The 19,973-nt window shown below is 33.1% G+C and overlaps 1 protein-coding gene across 1 annotated transcript in view; it reads left to right on the forward strand.

Moving 5' to 3' along the window:
* CAPZA2 (capping actin protein of muscle Z-line subunit alpha 2) overlaps positions 1 to 17,872 on the forward strand; it is a 53,116-nt gene extending 35,244 nt beyond the window's left edge. Inside the window, exons 4-10 of the mRNA XM_039222059.1 lie at positions 25 to 88; positions 4,196 to 4,402; positions 6,201 to 6,280; positions 9,345 to 9,423; positions 11,468 to 11,539; positions 15,719 to 15,781; positions 16,854 to 17,872. Of these exons, the coding sequence (XP_039077990.1) occupies positions 25 to 88; positions 4,196 to 4,402; positions 6,201 to 6,280; positions 9,345 to 9,423; positions 11,468 to 11,539; positions 15,719 to 15,781; positions 16,854 to 16,994 (706 nt within the window). The 3' untranslated portion in view covers positions 16,995 to 17,872. The remainder of the gene's footprint in view (positions 1 to 24; positions 89 to 4,195; positions 4,403 to 6,200; positions 6,281 to 9,344; positions 9,424 to 11,467; positions 11,540 to 15,718; positions 15,782 to 16,853) is intronic.
* Positions 17,873 to 19,973: the final 2,101 nt, after the last annotated feature.

The raw sequence follows: 19,973 nt of genomic DNA on the forward strand, positions 1-19,973 counted from the left end.
ATAATTGGCCTTTTTCTTTTTTAGTGCATTTGCACAGTATAACTTGGACCAGTTTACTCCAGTAAAAATTGAAGGTTATGAAGATCAGGTATGTTTCGTATGAACACAGGATCTGACTATTCTTTGTTTCATTTATAACGGTTAATGTATTCTGCAAGAATTGTGAAGTGATATGTTTAAAAATTAAAAAGTGTTCATTTTAATCATAGCCACTTATGGGCAAAATAATTGAAAATTGGGTTTCTTTTGTTGAGACCAATAATACTATTAGCAGAGAGACCCTTTAAAAGTATTCAAATGTAAATCTTTTAAGATTTTAGAAAATAATTGCTTTAAATCTACTTTCTTGTTTTTTATAGGAAAAAAAAATCAATCCTATATTAATCCAAAAACTAGAATATATATTAGTAAGATTTATATCATATTTTGGTTGCTCTGGAATTCTACAGTTCTTCATGTGAGTAACTTAGCATTTAGTAATTATTAAATATTTTCTTTCAAAGTGAAAGCTAGTATTGCTAAGCTAAGAAAAGCCACCAAAGGTCACGACTAGTTTTGTTTTTTGTTTTTGGGGGTTTTTTTGGTTTAGAGTTACAAATAACTGAACAATGATTGTATTAATTCACATTGTGCTTTTGTGAAGCACAATTTATGTAAAACAGTATGAAGAAGGAACTGGTAGGTAGAACATGAGAGTTGTAACAGTTCTAAGTGGCTCATTATGTCAAAGCTTGCATTTGGCATTCAATATGTAGTATGTAGTCGTGTATTTATAGAGGGCAAAGTGTAGACAGAAGATGACTTGTAACTGCAGAGAAAACATACATATGTAGACATAGACATGCATGTGTGTATCCACATGTATGCATATATATGAAGTTATTTAGTGTTTCATTTTATGAATCTCCTAAATTTATTTTCTTTCCGTTGGGAGATTTTTTTTTTCCTTCTTTTTTCCTTAACTGTAAACAAAGTTATTGTACATCTTTGTACCTCTGGGCACATTGACTGTTATTTTCTTAAGATAAATCCCTAGAAGAATATTTGCTGGGTCCAGGGAATCCATCTTTTTATTTTTTATTTTTATTTTTTTTTTAAATGTTTTATTTATTTCTAGGAGAGAGACAGCATGAGTAGGGGAGGGTCAGAGAGAGAGGGAGTCACAGACTCTGAAACAGGCTCCAGGCTCCGAGCTGGCAGTCAGCACAGAGCCCGACGCGGGGCTCAAACCCACGAACCGTGAGATCATGACCTAAGCGAAAGTCAGAAGCTTAACCAACTAAGCCACCCAGGCACCCCGGAATCCATCTTTTTAAAATGTTGCATAGCTCCCAAACTCATTTATGAACTTAGCATAACATTAATACTTAAACCTAATAAAGGTAAAACAAAGAAAGCAAACTACACTAATCTCACATATGATCATAGATTTAAAAACTTTAAATAGATACTAACAAATAGACTTCAGAAATATATCAAAAAGAATGACATATGAAGTCTAATAGAATTTCTTACAAAAATGCATGAGTGGTTTCATGTAAGACAATATGTCTTCTCTGTTAAATCAAAAAGGAAAACTTTATGATGTATCACTAGACAGTGAAAAAGAATTTGAAAAATCCAGCAGGTAGTTCTCGTTACAAAAACCCTAAGGAAACCTCTTAAATAGAGTAGACTATTTAGCAAAAATCACAGTAAATATCATAAACTACAAACACTAAAATAATTATAGTTAAAATAGACAATTTGCCAGATTTGTCTGCTTATCACTGTTATCTAACATAAATGTAAATATAGCAAATAAGACAGGAGAATGAGAACTTTTAAAGCTTTAGGAAGGAAAAGAAAACTCTTAGGTGACATGATTAACCTCCCAATCAAAAGAAACTACTAGACCTAAAAAAATTTTGTGAGATGGCTGAATTTAAGGTAAGTATACTAAACTCATTAGTTGTTCTCTATTGTGCCAAATTAGTTCTTTACAGTAGAAATGGTTGGAGGGGGAGGAATTCCATTTTAAATGATTAAACTATGCATTAACCTAGGTGTAATTTTAACATGAAAGGCAAAAGATTGTAAAGACAACCATAGTTATCTTCTTGAAACACAAAACAGGATGTGAACAGTGGGAAGGCAGCACCACATTCCATTTTGAAATAGAAAGTGAAAGTACTTAAAAGTTAAAATACTAATTTAATGCAATTTATTAGAATCCTAATAGTTTTCTTAATTAAGGTCAAAATGTTCATGATTTATGCGAAAAAAATACATGCTTGGGGAAAAAAACAAGAATAATGTAAGAACAGAAGAATTGGAAGGAGAGAATTCTTTTACTAGAGAGCAGAAGATGCTTTATAACCATTGTAGAGTCAAATCAGAATGGTATTGTATAAAGTAGATGAACAGATCAATACAGCAGCATACGGAACCAGAATTTAGTCCCAGAATATATGAAAATTTTTTTGCATGACAAGATCATAACTTAGACATAAGTAAAAAAATTGACACAACTGATTTCTGTCAAGAAAAAAGTTATGTTGAACCACTGTCTCATACAATATACAGAAATAAATTTCAGGTAGATTAAAAATTTGTAAAAATTAAAGTTTTAAGAGAAACGAGTTTTACTTGTACAATATTAAGGCAGGGAATACTCTTAAATTTAAGTCTGGGAACCCAGAAACTATAGAAGAAAAGGTGGACATTTTGCTACTTAGTAATTATTTTAACCATAAAGTGAAACAGATACCTTAAAGGACTGATAAATCTATGAAACAAAAAAACAACTCAGATGAAAAAAATTAAAGAATATTTGCTTACAGAAGAGCAAATGGCCCACACGTGAAAGGAATTTAGATATGTCAGTAGTCAGAGAAATATAACTAAAGTAATGAGATATTTTATACGTGTTAGACTGAAGAAAGAATTGTATGCTTAGTGATGGTGGTAATGTGAAAGGAAGTATAGCTTATATACTGTTCATAAAAATGTGAATTGTCAGAGCCATTTTTTGGAAGTGTATTAAGAATTAAAAACATATAGCTCTTTTACCTACTGTCCCCACTGCCAGGAATATATTTAAGAGATGTGGAAGCATTTAGTGGAAATAAAAACATTAGTATGTTAAAATTTATGTACAAAAATACTTTAACATTTTTAATGTACGTATTCCTCCCCCGAAAAAGAAAAACAGAAAATAAAGAGATGGTCCATCAATAAAGGAATGGCAGAATAAATTATGTTATATTTACATCATGGGACATTTATTCAGACATTAAAAAGAATGATGAGAAGTTTACCAGTTGACTTTGAAGGATTTCTATAAGTATAATGTTGATATTGAAAAAAGTCAGATTCAGACAAATGTGTGTGTGCGTGCATGCATTTTCATTCCATTCTTGTGAAACAGTGACCCCAAAAAACCCGGTGTGTGTATGTATAAATAGATGTGTATTTACTTATCTATGTAGGATTATATGATTGAAAAAAATTTAGAAGGATACATTCTATGTTTACGTGATTTGTATCAAAGGGAAGGAGAAGTCCTGATATAGGTAAGCCATCAAAGATTGGGAGAGTTGGGACGGAAGAAAAAGAGGGAAACTTTTCAAACAAAGCACAGAATATCAGATTTATGCACGTACAATTTAAATGTACATAAATGAATAAATTACACGTTTAAAAAATTAGGAAGTTAGTTGAAAACAGCTGTCAATGAATAGATTATGAAAATAATCAGGCACTTCACAGTAGATGAGATTTGGGGCCCAGGAGCAATATAGGACACTCTGAAGAGTATTCTGTCTGTGTTAAAGCCATTCTTGTAACCAGTCTCATTGGAGGTTATTACCATATTTCTTGGTTTTGAGGAGTAGAAACTGATTACAGAAATAGTAAACTGTGTATAGTTCTCAAGAAAAAAAAAAAAAAAGTCTCCAGCAGTATATTAAAAGATGCATTATTTTCAACAGATAGCCAGAAGTTATACTGGGAGAAAGATCCACTGATCTAAGCTGAATGAGAATAGCCTTATTTGAATTACTATAGTTGTGCCATATAGTTAAACCAGTTGCTTGGAGTAGAATTTATTTTACCATGTTAAGGACAAAGTTTAAGTGAATGTATATTAATGTATATCAGTACTTAAATGCTATTTTAAATACTTTTTTTTTCAAAATTCATTGCATCCTTGAAGGTATTGATAACAGAACATGGCGACTTGGGAAATGGAAAGTTTTTGGATCCCAAAAACAGAATCTGTTTCAAATTTGATCACTTAAGAAAGGAAGCAACTGATCCAAGACCATATGAAGCAGAAAATGCAGTTGAATCATGGAGAACTTCAGTAGAAACTGCTCTGCGAGCTTATGTAAAAGAACATTATCCAAATGGGGTCTGCACTGTAAGTCATCAATAGGCATATTTTTTCTTCTGTCTTATGTAAATATGACAGTGTTTTTATGATCTCCTGATCTATAATAATTTACAGAACTGATATTTTATAAGTTGCCATTTTTTCAAGTAAACATTTCTAAGAATATTTTTTTCAAGAAACTCTAAATAGTAAATATATTATGATTGCCTAAAATGGGAAAATGTACTTTGAATTAAATCTACATAAGAATTGTCCTGCATTGATTAGAGCTTGATAAGATTCTTTAATCTCATGTTCACAACTCATCTCATTAAGTTTAGATCAAACTTTTTTTCATTAAGTTATAAGCCTTTAGAACAAATTAAATTATTTGAAAATGGAATCCTATCCTTGCATGTTTTATAATCAAGTTTTTTTTTTTTAATGTTTTCTTTCATAGGTTTAACATATTTGTATATTTGCAGGATAAACTATGATAGTATCTAGTAATGCTTTTTCTTTTTTTTTTTTTAATAAGATTGTATCCAAATAGTCTTTATGTCCCCACAGTTTGTGTTTTCTTTGATCCTTTCCATAGCATAAGTGATCTTTTGCAGTTCAGATCAGATCATGGAAATCCCATGCTTGAAATCATTCAAAGGTTTTTCCATTACACTTAGGATAGAATCCAGGCTTCTGAACAGAGTCCAAGCTTTTGTGGCACTATGGACCTGGCCCCTGCCTACCTCTGGAACCTAAGGTTACCATACATCCTTTTTTTACTTGCTTTCCCAACATAATTATTAATATTACCAGTAGTATCCTAGTTCAGTCTCAGAAGTTTTCTGGGTAGGACAGAAATTCATATGGTCCCCTTCCTTAAGAATTTAGTTCTCAGTAATTATTTGAGGAAAAATTGCAACATAACCAAAAATACTTCACAAATTCTTTGAACTATAACCTTGTTGATTAGGATTATTTTGGAAGAATAACTCAAGAATAGGTAGTTAGGTTGAGTATGAGAGTCTTATTTGTTCCAGGAGGATTGAGAGACACAAAATATCCATTACTTTTAAAGCAGTAAGCAAGAGGTAAAATAACATCATCATATTATCACAGGCATTCTATTAATGACCTTTCTCATCTATAAGTAAATTAACTTTCTCAGCTCTATCCTAATACTTTGTAAAATGACTAAAGAAATGGAACCCCCAAGATCATAAAGGAAACAAAGGTAATAATTACAATGTAGGTCCAATATTTGTTTGTGTATAAACAGCCAAATTGGTATCTATGTTTAAAATAAACTTCCCTTGTGATACCTGTTTTTGGAATGAAGAGTTTGGTATGTCTAGGATGTTTATGAATATTTTAGAGTATAATGATGGGTTTTGTTTCTTAAATTTTGAGCTCTTGGAACACCTCAGTGGCTCAGTTAAGCATCCGACTTCAGCTCAGGTCATGATCTCGTGATTCATAGTTCAAGCCCCACATCAAGCTCGCTGCTGTTGATGCACAGCCCACTTCAGATCCTCTGTCCCCTTCTGTCTTCCCCTCCCTCACTTGCACTCTCTCTCAGAATAAACATTTAAAATAAATAAATAAATAAATAAATAAATAAATAAATAATATTGAGCTCATCATGATTCACTAAAATTTGTGATTATAAGTGTACATGTTAGAGTATTTGTTTTTCTAGCTACTATATTGAAATGATGACCTACTTGGTATTCTTTTATATGTTCCTATCAAAGTGATACACAGTTTTTTATAAATGTTTAAAATTGAACATTCTGTGGCTCTGCATTTACTCTTCTCTTTTTTTTTTTTTTTTTTTGCCATTAAGGTATATGGTAAAAAAATAGATGGACAGCAAACCATTATTGCATGCATAGAAAGCCATCAGTTCCAAGCAAAAAACTTTTGGTAAGTGACAGTTTTGTATTTTGGGGAATTTTGACATTGCTTATATCCTCTATAATCCTTGCTTTATTGGTTGGACCTATCCCTTATTTGTTTATAATTGACTAAGTGCAGTCTAAACGTAAAGCTTCAGCCTTTTGATATAAGAAAGGTATCTGCTCCATAATCAGCACACTTATTTAAAGGTAGCAGTAAATCCATTGACACTCTGTGAAAAGAGCGTGGGATGGCATTGAGTGTTTTTAGAGACTTGCACGCAGCATCCTAAGGGAACATTTGTGCCTGTGAGCAGACCAGTTGGCAAGCCCGTATGCTCATTCTGAAAAGGGATTGTTCCTGAGTGAGACTTATATGGGAGAAGAGGACTGAGGTGATCATAAAGGAAAGAATAGTGATTTTTCTGGTGAACTTTGGGGGCTCAGAAGTAGATATTTTCATGTAGATTGCTTAATGCTTGATTGGCAAATGTAAGGAAGTAATGACATGTTTTATACAGTGAGGCATATTATCATCATAATTTTATTTGGGTTATAATTTTATGATCAAAGAAATTATTTGATTATTCCTTATAAAAGTCCAGTCCCCTAAAGCACTGACTTTCACTATTAGTCTTGGACCTTTGACATGTTGGGCTTTTTTATTCTTTGGACAAGACTATTTCTGAGATACCTCTTTTAATAAAATTTTGAGGCTCTGCAAGACTTCATAAATTCAGACTTGAATGAAATGTTTACCTTTATCCTCCTTTTTTGTTAATACATACTAATATCATCAGAGTAAGTATAGTCATAATATTTGACTTGTTAGCTGAGTTGGTTGGTTGTGCTCTTGAGGGTAGAGTAAGAGGTATCAGTAACCCCTGTGGACTGATTTGGTCCATGGCCCAAGATTGCTCCACTGTTTAACCATCTTGGAAATAAATGCAAGGTTACATGGTTAACCAAGAACATTTGGAGGCATGCAGATCCATGATCACTGAAGGAAAATCAATTCCATCTGTAAACATAAGCCTTGATGACAAGCTGTAATTCCCTAAAGATTCTGATGTACAAAGTTACTTTTATGGACTTAATATAATTGTAGTTCCTCCATTTTAGGCATAAAAACTTGTAGCAGTAACCTACCAATATCCTAAAGAAATAAATCTTCACAAAATTGCTAGTAATTTATGCTATTTGTGCCAAGATAAATATCCTAAAATCAGTCTTCTAAAGATTGAACTATTAAAGGAAAATTCTTATTTAAGTTTTACTTTAAAATGTATTGGAGATGTTTAGTGAATTTATTAATCAGTTTTCAAAAACAGAATTTATTTGAGCTTTATGTAAAATGAAGATGCTTGAGTTTTCTATTCTCACTAATCTGCTTCACAAAAATGTGAATTTTTCTCCCAAACTATCACTATGAACATTGTATCATTGAAGTTAAAACTTACTTCCACTTTTTAGAAAAGATAAATTTTAAATGACATTCCAAAGTATTAAACATGACATACCACAATAATCTCAGTAAAATCTAAATAGTTTGTTACAAAGAAATATACTTCAGTTCACCTAAAATACAGATGGAATAAAACTCAAAAGGTATTAGTCATGGATGTTTCTCAGATTTTACTAGGACATTTTCTTCTTGGTCTCTCCTGTTTCCCTAATGTTTAGCAGTTTTGGAGGCCTAATAAATATTTGTTGAATAACAAATTAACATTTGTTAGTTACAGTGTTAATAGAAGAGAGGGAAGAATATAAATAAAATCTAGGACATCTCAAGTATGTTCTCCACTGATAAAAGGGGTCTGTACTATCTACTCAGCATCATTTATCATTACTATATGGTAGTAATGCCTTTGGAAGGATCTTTTGAAATAGTTCTTAAATTGTCAGTTACCATTACCTGATTTGGAATTCCTTTTTACTTTTTGCAGTCAGTGTTGATATATGGACAAGGAGACAAAAATGAGTTAACAATATACTGGTTGCTTGTTTGTAATGTCACAATTTCCTACCATTAATATATGTTAATTTGTATGCCAAAAGTTTTTTTTTTTTTTTTAATATTTATTTATTTTGGGGGGAGCACAGGCAGGGGAAGGGCATAGAGAGTGAGACAGCATCCAAAGCAGGCTCCCAGCTGACAGACTGACAGCAGAGCCCAACTCAGGGCTCAGACTCATGAACTGAGAGATCATGATTTGAGCCAAAGTCAGATGCTCAATCAACTGAGCTACAAGGTGCCCCCTAAAAGTCATTTTTGAGAAGTGAGAAGAGGTTGTACCTTTTATGTGGAAATTGAATCCTTAAACTGGAAAAGAGAAAAAATAATGGACTCTTACAACTCCTTATATAAAGACCTTCTCTTCTGGATATAAAATGTATTTCTATCCCTTGTTTTTAAAATTATTTGGTACTTTGTATCATTCAGTGACTGTCAAACTGGGTTGACTGTACTTTGAAAGCCCCTGATGATCTGAACATTGACTCAGGTTTTTTTTTTTTAATTGAAGTATACTTGACACACAAGGTTATATTAGTTTAAGGTATAAAGTGTAATGATTGGACAAGTTTATAGTTACGCTGTGCTCACCCCAAGTAAAACTGCTATCTGTCACCATACCTTATTACAGTGTTTTTGAGTATATTCCCTGTTTCTTTTTATCCTCTTGACTTCTTAATTTCATAACTGGAAGCCTATATCTCCAGCTCTCCTTCATCTATTTACTCAGTTCATTCTTAAAGCACAAATGTGTCAGTTGTAAAGAAGTAGCTTAAAATTTTCTCCAAAAGTAGCTTATTTAATTTAGTTTTTAAACTGTATTTTAAGACTTAGCTTTAGAATTCATTAGTTGAGTCCATTATATAGGTTCTTTTTAATCAATAGGATGAAGACCAAATGTAGCTCATAACTGAACTTAACCCTTTGATTCTTTGAAGTATTTCAGTGATTAAAAAATGAATATCCAGCATCCTTCCCACGTACTCGCATACTGTAGCACTAAATTTAAATCCAGAACTTAAAATTTATTCAAATTATTTTCCCTGCCTTATTTACAGCTGCTGTTTTTATTTTTAAGGAATGGTCGTTGGAGGTCAGAATGGAAGTTTACAATCACTCCTTCAACCACTCAAGTGGTTGGCATCTTGAAAATTCAGGTATGAAGTAAAAAGTATTTGTTTACTGATCTCTAGATGACTCTGAACAGAGAAACAACTAACTCATAAGTTTACGTTTTCTTAGTATACAATCACCATTTCTTTCCCAGATATTTGTTTTGAGGTAATGGGAAAAACAGGTAGTGCTGATTTCATCTTTCAAATAACCTTGCAGTCATAAAAATCTGCAAGGATAGCTTACAGATTCTAAAAACACAGCTAAAATTAGATACTACCATTTGGTCTGCTCTTCATACAGTTTTTTCATCCAGGCATCCTCTGAGTTTGAGTTGTGCTGTTCTATTTTCTGAATTAGGTGGAATTGGGTGAAGTTTAATATTAGTATATGTATGTATGTTAGATTATAAATACCTTTTATTATATGTATATATTAATATGTGTACATATGACATATATCCTTCAAGTATCTTCTATATTCTTATTTGGTTTCTTATAAGAAATCTACCATAATTGAATTCTTTGACTCTTAATGTAAGCTTAAATGTTTATATAGAAGAACATTTAATAAATAAAACCAAGTATTTGAATATAAATATTACTAAACAAGTCAAAGGAAAAGACTGAACAGTCTTTTTCTATCTTGGTTCACTTATTTATTCAATACATTTGTTAACTATCATGAAAGGTATTGTGCTAAAAGCTATAAAGGAATAAAGATGAATCAGATACTGCTGTTATATCACCTGACTCCACTATACATGTCTAGTCTTTTGTGTCTCAGTATAACTGTCCATTAGGGGCTAGAGAATACAGATTAAGAGTGTGGAATTTGAAAGCAGACTGCTTGAGTTTGAATCCCAGTTCTGTCTGCTTAGTTATATTACGACAGGAAGTTATTTAATTTAGCTGTTTTTGCTTGTTTCCTCATGAGTCAAAAAATGAAAACAGTAATAGAAAGCTCAAATGATTGTCTGAAGATTAGTTGATATGGGCAAAATGGTTAGAACAGAGCCAGATGTGAAGTGCTTGATGAATGGTGACCAGTGAGGCTTCAGTTAGGCCTCAGTAGCTTTCACCTGAATTTTTTCTAAAATGAAGCCTCTGTTGAGCCAAAGCTTGTTGAGAGCTGGAATTGTCTGGTTCACAGTTCTGTCTTCATCAGTTAGCACGATGCCTAGCATAAAATTGTTAATTTGTTGAATTACTGGACCCTTTGCCATCCCCTAATCTATTTTTCACATTGCTATCATCGCAAAGATGATTTTTAAAAATTTAAATCTAGATATATTACTTTCTTAGGTAAGACCACGGTTACCTACGAGATAGTCCAGACATGTTTGCATGGCATACAAGGCCCAAAGTTGACTCGTCTTTACCTATTTATTTCTTCAGCCACTCTTCTCCCTCCGTAGTCTCACACACATTCCAGCTATAAGTACCTCCATTTCTAAAGAATGCTGTTCTCAAAGTTCAGTTGCTTTATCTTCCCTGGTTTAATTGTTGTCATACTCCTATTTTTAAATGCAACTATTTATTACCTCTTTTCTGAAATCCTTCTTTAAATCTCCTAGAGAGTCTCAAGACGTTGAACATAACTCTTTCTGTATTGTGTTGAAATATAAGGCCAGGGACTCTTTTTTAAAAGCTGTGCATCCCTGGAACCTTCTGTAGTAACAGGCATATATAGTAATCACCCAGCGTTTATTGAATAAATTCATGTCCGAATTCGAGGAATTAAATGGTTGGTGGAAATGCACAAAAGAGGAGTGACATTTGGGAGGGAATATTGTGAGCTCAATTTTGGACATCTGGGGTTTAGATATCAGTAGAATATCTATGAGGTAAAAATGTCCAGCAGTCAGGTCAGTGGAGGGCTTGTCTGAGTAAATACAAGAACTGCAAATTTGTCTCCTCCCTTTATGAGAGCAGAAAGTTTCACTGGAGTTTGAAAGGTCGGGAGCTCAGCAGAGAAGTCTAGGTTTAGAGTGGAAATTGATGGTCATATGCACTGATGTGATTGTTGAAACTATGAAGATCTTGATGATTCTTATAATGTGGTCTCTATAATTTCTTTTTCTAATAGGTTCATTATTATGAAGATGGTAATGTTCAGTTAGTGAGTCATAAAGATATACAAGATTCCCTAACAGTGTCTGTAAGTAATTCCAAAATAAAATTTCAACAACCTAATGCTTCTGTAAAACCAGAATAGTTCTGGAATTAATATTTTAAGTAATATTTCTGCCTCTGATTTAAGTGTTTTTAGGTAGATTAAAGATGTCTGTACCTGACTTTTTTAGCAGCCTTATTGATATATAATTCACATACCATTCAGTTCACCCATTTAAAGTGCAAAATTCCTTGTTTTTTAGTATTTAACAAGATTGTACAATAATCACCACAATCTAATTTAGAACTATTTTGTCTTCCAAAAATCCTCTACCCATTAGCAGGCACTGCCCATCCCCCAACGAGTCCTCTCCCCTACCCCTCTCAGTCCTAGACAACTGTGAATTTATTTTTTAACGCCATGGGTTTGCTTATTCTGGACATTTCATTTAAATGGGATCCTACAGCATGTGATCTTTTGTGACTTTTTTCACTTAACATGACGTTTTTAATGTTTTATCCATGTTGGAGCATGCATCAGTAGTAAATTGTTTTTTATTCCCAAATAATATTCCATATACCACGTTGCATTTATCACTTTATCAGTTGGATGGATATTTGTATGGTTTTTTACTTTTTGCTGTTTTGAACCTTTGTGTACTCTTCCTTGTTTTAATTTTTCTTTGGTGGTAATGGAATTGCTGATTCATGGTAGTTCTAAGTTTAACGTTTTGAAAAACTTTGGCCAGAGTTTTTCCAAAGTGGCTTCACCATTTTACATTTACATCAGTTGAGGGCTCCAGTTTCTCCACATCTTCACCAAAACTTATGGCTGCCATTTTGATTATAATAATCCTAGTTGATATGAATGAATCTTGAATTCAGATGATGAATGAATGATGAATCTTGTGGTTTTTATTTACATTTCCCTAATAGAAAATGATACTGAGCATCTTTTCATGTATTATTGGTAACTTATATGCCTTTTTTGGGAAAATGTCTATTCAGATCCTTTGTCTAGTTCTTAATTGTTTACTTGTGGTTTTATTGGTGAGTTGTGATTGTTGCTTATATATTCTGGATATGAGTCCTGTATCAGATAATAGGATTTGCCAATATTTTTTCCTGTTCCATGTATCTTGATCATATCATTTGCAGAACAAAGGATTTTAGTTTGGATGTAGTCAAATTTATTTTATGTTCTTGTTACTTGTACTTTTGGAATATTAATAGAAACCATTGCCTAAGGTCATGAAGATTTACTCCAGTATTTTTTTCTAAGAATTTTATAGTTTTACCTCTTAAATTTAGGTCTGTGATTCTGTACTTAACTTTAAATTCTATTTTTTCCCCCGTATCTGGATTATGATTTAATGAAGTTTTTCTCAAGTTCAGCTTTCAAATTCAAGAAACTTTGAACTTGGTTTTATTTCTCCACATAGTTTTCTCATACATTCTTTCCATTACATATGCAGCTATTTATCTGTGGATTCTTTTTGCCCCAGTGATATTAATAATATAATACTTGTAGTCACATTTTACATCTTCCCATAAACACTTGTGTTTTACATCTCAAAGTACCAATATATTATAAACATCAACTACTAATATACAAAATTAACCTAAGATATAAAGAGTTAATTTTTAATTTAAGAAAGTGTTTGATTTAACATTAAGAAATGTGTGAATGTATCAGGCCAGATGCTACCTGAGAAGGGAAGAGAGCTGGTATTTAAAAAAATGTTTCATTAGCACTTAGATGATTTCTGCCTTTTTGCTAAATGGTACTCTACTTGCAAAATTTGCCAGTTAAAGAAACTAATGTCTGGTGTTCCGTGAGACACTGTATTTGGTATTGTTCTGTATCATGTGCATACATGTAACATTATTTGCTTGACAGGGTACTTGGTGCTCTCTTCTTTAGGGAGTTTGACACTGAGCAAAGATATCTTCCTAAGAGACAGCTGTCTACAAAAGTATAGACTGTGGAGTTGTGAGAGATGTTCATAGTAATTAAACTTGACTTATACGCATTTTGTGCTGCTTTTTAGAAATGCAGTTTTCACTTTACCTTACACAGGATTTTATTTTTTTACTGTTTTTGGACAGAAAAAATGCACATGTTCTGGAAATATATATGTAAATATGTATAATACATAAAGTAAGATAGTAGAGAATTTTACATTAGCACTGATATATGAAATAGTTTAAATTTCTAGTAACTTTTTTACTGTTAGGAAAAGCAAAGAAACCCATATATTCCAGAACATATTTAAACACTACAGTAAATTCACATTAAACTATATTTCTAAAATTTTGAGAGGAAGTGGGGGAGGGGCTTAGAGAGGGGGTGAGGGAGATAATTCCAAGCAAGCCCTGTGCTGCTAGCATGAAGCCCAGTGCTGGTCTGAACCCGTGAACCACAAGATCATGACCTGAGCTGAAGTCAGACTCCCAACTGACAGAGCCATCCATGTGCCTCTCACCTTAAACTTTAAAATAGACTTTTCCTAATGTTTTAAAAATGTATTATTATGATGGTAAATATTGTTCAGTGCATATTTAATAATATTCAGTCATTACTTAGAAATATATGACTACTTACCTATAAAGATTGTCAAATTCATGTTAAGTGTTATAATTAAAGTTTTCATTAATATGTGTTTAAAAAATTTTTTTAATGTTTATTTTTATTTTTGAGAGAGAGAGAAAGACAGAGCACAAGAGGGGTAGGGGTAGAGAGAGAGGGAGACACAGAATCCAAAGTAGGCTACAGGCTCTGAGCTGTCAGCACAGAGCCCAGCATGGGGCTCAGACTCACAAACTGCAATTTCATGACTAGGGCCAAATAGGACGCTTAACCAAATTAGCCACCCAGGCACTTTCAATATGTATTATTAAGACTTCACTTTTCTTAAACAGTGAAACCAGGCTCATTCTGTAGACTGTTAAAATATTTTTGACGTGTTCCCCTTAGACTTAGGATAACTGATAATACAGTCTTTCCCCTTTGCCATAATTTCCACCTGTGTTATTAAATTATAGTAAATCTTTAACCATACATATATTGACATACTTATTTAAAAATAATACACAAAATAAACTCAAAATGGATTAAAGACCTAAATGTGAAACCTGAGACCATTAAAATCCTAAAAGAGAACATAGGCAGTAGTATTTTTGACCTTGCCATTCGGATAATTTTTCAAAGTATGTATCCTCAGGCATGGGAAACAAAATTATGGGAAACAGTCTGATTAAAAATGGGCGAGGAAATGGGCAGAGGACCTGAATAGATATTTTCTAAAGAAGACATACAGGTGGCCAGTAGACACATAGAGATGCTCAACATCATTAATCATCAGGAAATGGAAATCAAAACCACAATGAGATATCACCTTATACCTATCAGAATGGCTAAAATCAAAAAGTCAAGAAATAATAAGTGTTGATAAGCATATGGAGGAAAAGAACCCTCATGTACTATTTGTGGGAATGCAAACTAGTTAGCCACTGTGGAAAACAGTGTGGAGGTTCCTCAAAAAATTAAAGATAGAAATACCATATGATTCAGTAATGCCACTAATGAATAATTACAAGATACAGAAGCAACCTAAGTATCCATCAATAGACTAATGGATAAGGAAGATGTGGGAGATGTGTGTATACACAATTACACACACACACACACACACACACACACACACACACACGCAGGAATATTACGCAGCCATTAAAAAGGAGATCGTGCTGTTTGCAATAACATGGATGGCCTGCGGGATATTAAAATAAGTGAAATAAGTCAGATTGAGAGAGTCAAATACCATAGGATTTCATTCATGTGGAATCTAAAAACAAAAAAACCAAATGAATAAACGAAAAGCAAATATAAATACAGAGAACAAACTGATGGTTGCCAGAGAGAGTGGAGGTGAGGAGATGGGCAAAATGGTGAAGAGGAGTGGGAAATACAGGCTTCTACTTATAGAAAGAAGTCATGGGAATAAAAGGCACAAAATGTAGTCGATAATACTATAATAGCATTGTATGGTGACAGATGGTAACTACACTTGTGAGCACAGCATAATATATAAACTTGTCGAATCACTATGTTGTACAGCTGAAACTACTGTAACATTGTGTGTCAGCTATACTCAAAAAAATTGGAAAACTTAAATAATGTAGTTTTAAGTTACTATTTATTTTGGTTTTGTTTTTCATTCAGAATGAAGTGCAGACAGCAAAAGAATTTATAAAGATTGTAGAAGCTGCAGAAAATGAATACCAGGTATGATTTTCAAAAATATTACATGATACATATTTGCTTATAAATTATGGCACTGAAATTTTAATTTCAGTCATAAGCCTGACCTTTTCATTGTTTCACTATAATAAAATGTAGTTTTGGGGGCTTTTTGTTTGTTTTTTTCTTTTATTTCAGTGGCAAACTTAATATAGCCAAAACTATTTTAACCAGCTGTAATTCCTGAGTATTGGTCACAATATGTCAAGGGGTTTTTTTTGTTTTTTTTATTTCTGAGAGAGAGAGAGTGTGAGCTGGAGAGGGTCAGAGAGAGAGGGAGACACAGAATCTGAAGCAGGCTCCAGCCTCTGAGCTAGCTGTCAGCACAGAGCCTGACATGGGGCACGAACCCATGAATCATGAGATCATGACCTGAGCCAAAGTCGGACGCTTAACCGACTGAGCCACCCAGGCGCCCCACAATATGTCAAGATTTTAAGTGGATTTCTGATTGAAAATTTTAATTTATGAAGTATTTCCCAAAGCACTTGGATTATATGTGACTTACTTAGATCATATTTCATTTTATACTCTACCTTTTACATTATTTATCAGTTTCTAAACTGCGCTCTTGAACTTACGCATTTAATTTGTGGATTGGCCACATTTCTACTCCTTGCAAACAGTAATTTATAAAATTGTTCTGAGGGAAATAGTAAAATAGATCCAAAATGAAGACACACAAATATTAAATAATTTGCAAGTTCATTTCATTAAATTTAATTATTCAAAAAAGATTACAGACTTTTTAGGTGCACCAGGCTGTCTAATTAGTAGAGCATATGACTCTTGATCTAAAGAGTTGTGAGTTCAAGCTCCATGTTGGGTTTGGAGCTTACTTAAAAATATAATAATAATAGCAGTAGTAAGCTTTTTCTGTTAGCTGCTTTTAAATAACATTTAAAACCACATTGGAGTTTTTATTTTCCTTTTTTTTCTACTTTTTAAAAACAGTGAAAGAGGCTGCTTAAATAAAGATTTTTCCTAAAACATGTATGTTTTATAAATTGTTCTGTTCCTTTTATTTCTTTAAACTTTTAACTACTATTTTTCATAGACCGCCATCAGTGAGAATTATCAGACAATGTCGGATACTACTTTCAAAGCCTTACGTCGACAGTTGCCAGTTACACGCACTAAGATTGATTGGAACAAGATCCTTAGCTACAAGATTGGCAAAGAGATGCAGAATGCATAAGATGAACATTGCATGACCGGGTCATTTTAGTGTCTTTGCGTTTTAAAAAAAATCATTGCAAAAGTATTCAGAACTGTCAAGCCACCCAGTCAAATGGGCTGTTGCCATTTAAAATCACTGTAATTAATTAGTTTGGTTAAAGCACAAAGCTTAGCTAATCAACCATTATTTTTCATTTCTTTTGTTCAAAGAGGGTTGAAAATCAGTTAAGTTTAAAATGTCTTTTACTTTCTGTTATACCTATCTTTCTTACAATTAAGAGATGATTCCTCTAGTTTAATGTTAAAAGTTTTTGAAGTTTTCAAAAATATTTTACTTATCGTAACCCTAAAATTGTTGTCTTTTGGTTTATGAAGTGGGTAACTTTTGGTATTTGCCCAGTTCTTTTTAATGGGGTCAATAATGGACATTCTAGTTTAAGGTGGTTGATGGATTTAGCCATATATGCTGCTAAAGAAATTGTCTACCTTTTCCCCCTCACCTCTTCCATTTATGTAAGATTGAGATTAGAGGGAAAGCATTTTCTATATCAATTGTGTTTGAACCTTTCAAGAAGGTTATTTAGCTAGCTTAGTGTTTAACTAAACTTTTTTTAAACAAGGCCAAGGTCTAATGCTGTTTTGAGATTCTGAAATTAAATGAAAATACTTATTTCAGAAATGCATTTAATGCTTCTTTTCTTGTGACAGTTACGCAGATTAGCTTGAATTCCATATGTCCTTGAGTTATTTTTATCATAAAGCCACAAATGTATTATAACAAGGCAAATTGTAATATATATAATCCTGAACTCATGACCATGTCTCAGTTTATTTCTTTTCTTGGATTGAAAAGTACTGAAATTCAATGTGACATTAAAATGAAAATTTTCCTATTTATTTGAGTAGAATATCACTTATCAGTGAGTCACATATTATTTTAAAATACTTTCTTTGGATATTGTGATTCTTAACTGGTTGTAAATCAGAAAAGCTGGGAGTACATATGGTGTGCATTACAGTCTAAATTTTTCCGTCTTCCTATGCATCATAAGCATGTTTGTAATATTTTAAAATATACATTTACTGATGCTACAGGGTTTCAACACTGCTGAATGTTAGCATTTACTATAGAGAGTGGGGTGGATTTATGGTTTCATTCAATCGAGTATTGCTTATTATACTCCAGTGGAATCCCTTCCTCACATACTCCTGCAGATGTCTGGGCCTGGAAGTGTTTTTTTTAAAAAACACCACTTTTACTATGTACAATAAAATATTTCATTAGCTTGAATTGTATAGAATTTAAAAATTTTTCAGTGAAAGCATGTTATTTAATTTCTTTTTAAAAATCAGTGTTGGGCATTGAAAACATTGAGAATTTAACATGAAATTTGATGGTTTTGGTTAAATTGTTTTCTCTAATTTTAAAAACATAAGTTTTGCCATATTGGGATTTCTGAAGAAAATGAATTAGCAATGTTAATTATCTCTTGCCTTTTTAAAAAGACATTTTCAAAAGTCTTATAATTCTGAACTAAGTACTAGATGAATCTTTAATTGGCTAGCTCAGTCATATCAGTTAGACTATCATGTGTTTGTATCCCCTGAAGGTCAATTACTTTGGCTATTTTATGGTCTAAAGTGCTATCTTGAAAATACATGCAGTTGTCTTGTTGATGATACCTTAAGGCTGAAGTATGGAGGCTAGGGCAAAATTAGGGGAACACTTAGGAGGCTAACCAGTAATCTAGTTGAGAACGATTGCTAGCTTGGTCTTAGATGGTAGCTATAGACTTCAGAGGTGGTGAGTTCCGGTTATATGTTAAAGATAAAATCAAGAAGATTTACCAAAAGTTTAGTTGCAGAATATGAGATAAAGAGAAATGTCAGAGACATTTTGGGGTTGAGAAATTGGGGGAGGTTCGAGGTTAGGGGAAGGGCTGGTCAGGAGTTTGGTTTTAGATTTCAAGGGGAAATACCATGTAGCAGTTAGATACTGGAGACAGGGGTCCTCTTGGTTGGAAGAATGGGGGAGTGAATGGACCTGGTCGACAGGGTTTGGTAACCCGGCGAAGTGAAGGCTGACTCGAGGTTAGTGATTTAAAGTGAGACCAGTGAGTATGGCTCTTTTAAACACATAAAGCTGCACGGGTGCAGGCATAGAATAGATGAATTGAATTTAACCAAAGTTGTGGTTTTGCCAACAGAAGCCGACTGACCACAGGGAGAGGGGGCAGAGTTGAAATGATTGCCTATGGAACTTAAGCTAGGTAAGCAGGGGAAATGAGGCCAAGAAGGGAGAGGAGGGAGAGTGAGAATAGGGTACAATCAGTGGATTATATATGGTTAGAGTTGAGGTACTAGAAGGGAATGACCTGGAAATGCAGGAAGCAGTGGTTAGGGTGATGTATTTAAAAATTGAGATTCTGAGGAGTTAACACTTACTAGTCATAACAATATGATCAAGGGAGTTACTGGCTAAAATAGGAGGGGACAGGAGTTCAAGCAGATGTGAAGCCTGGGGTTGCTGTGGGTATAAGTAAGTATTCTGACGTCAGTGATGTTTTTCAGGACTATTCCTAAATACACATTTATAATACATTTGTATGAGTTAAGTAAATATATGGTACAGATCTTCATGAAGCTTTCTTCATTTGGGATTTTGGAAACTAAAATGGGAACAGGAGCATTTAAAAAAAGGTGTTCTGGAAGTTCTGGCTCATTAAACAATGTTCTTGAAAAGTGAAATTCTTAGAATTCTGAGTAATTAAAGACAGCTATAGATGATGCCTTAGCATCTGGATTGCCCTTTCTGTAGTTAAAATCATTTTTTTACTTAATCACACCAAAAACCTTGGAATGTGTCAGATCCTTTGAAAAGATCTTCCATACTGATAATCAGTTTGTTCCTTTGCTCATGGGGTATAAAATATACAGGCGCATTTTGCCAGCAGTTAACACAGGTGTTTTGTAATTACATGTGTGTTGTGAAACATCC

This window comes from Hyaena hyaena, unplaced genomic scaffold (genome assembly GCF_003009895.1).
Source record: "Hyaena hyaena isolate Hyena2069 unplaced genomic scaffold, ASM300989v1 scaffold_1044, whole genome shotgun sequence".
Taxonomy (NCBI): domain Eukaryota; kingdom Metazoa; phylum Chordata; class Mammalia; order Carnivora; family Hyaenidae; genus Hyaena; species Hyaena hyaena.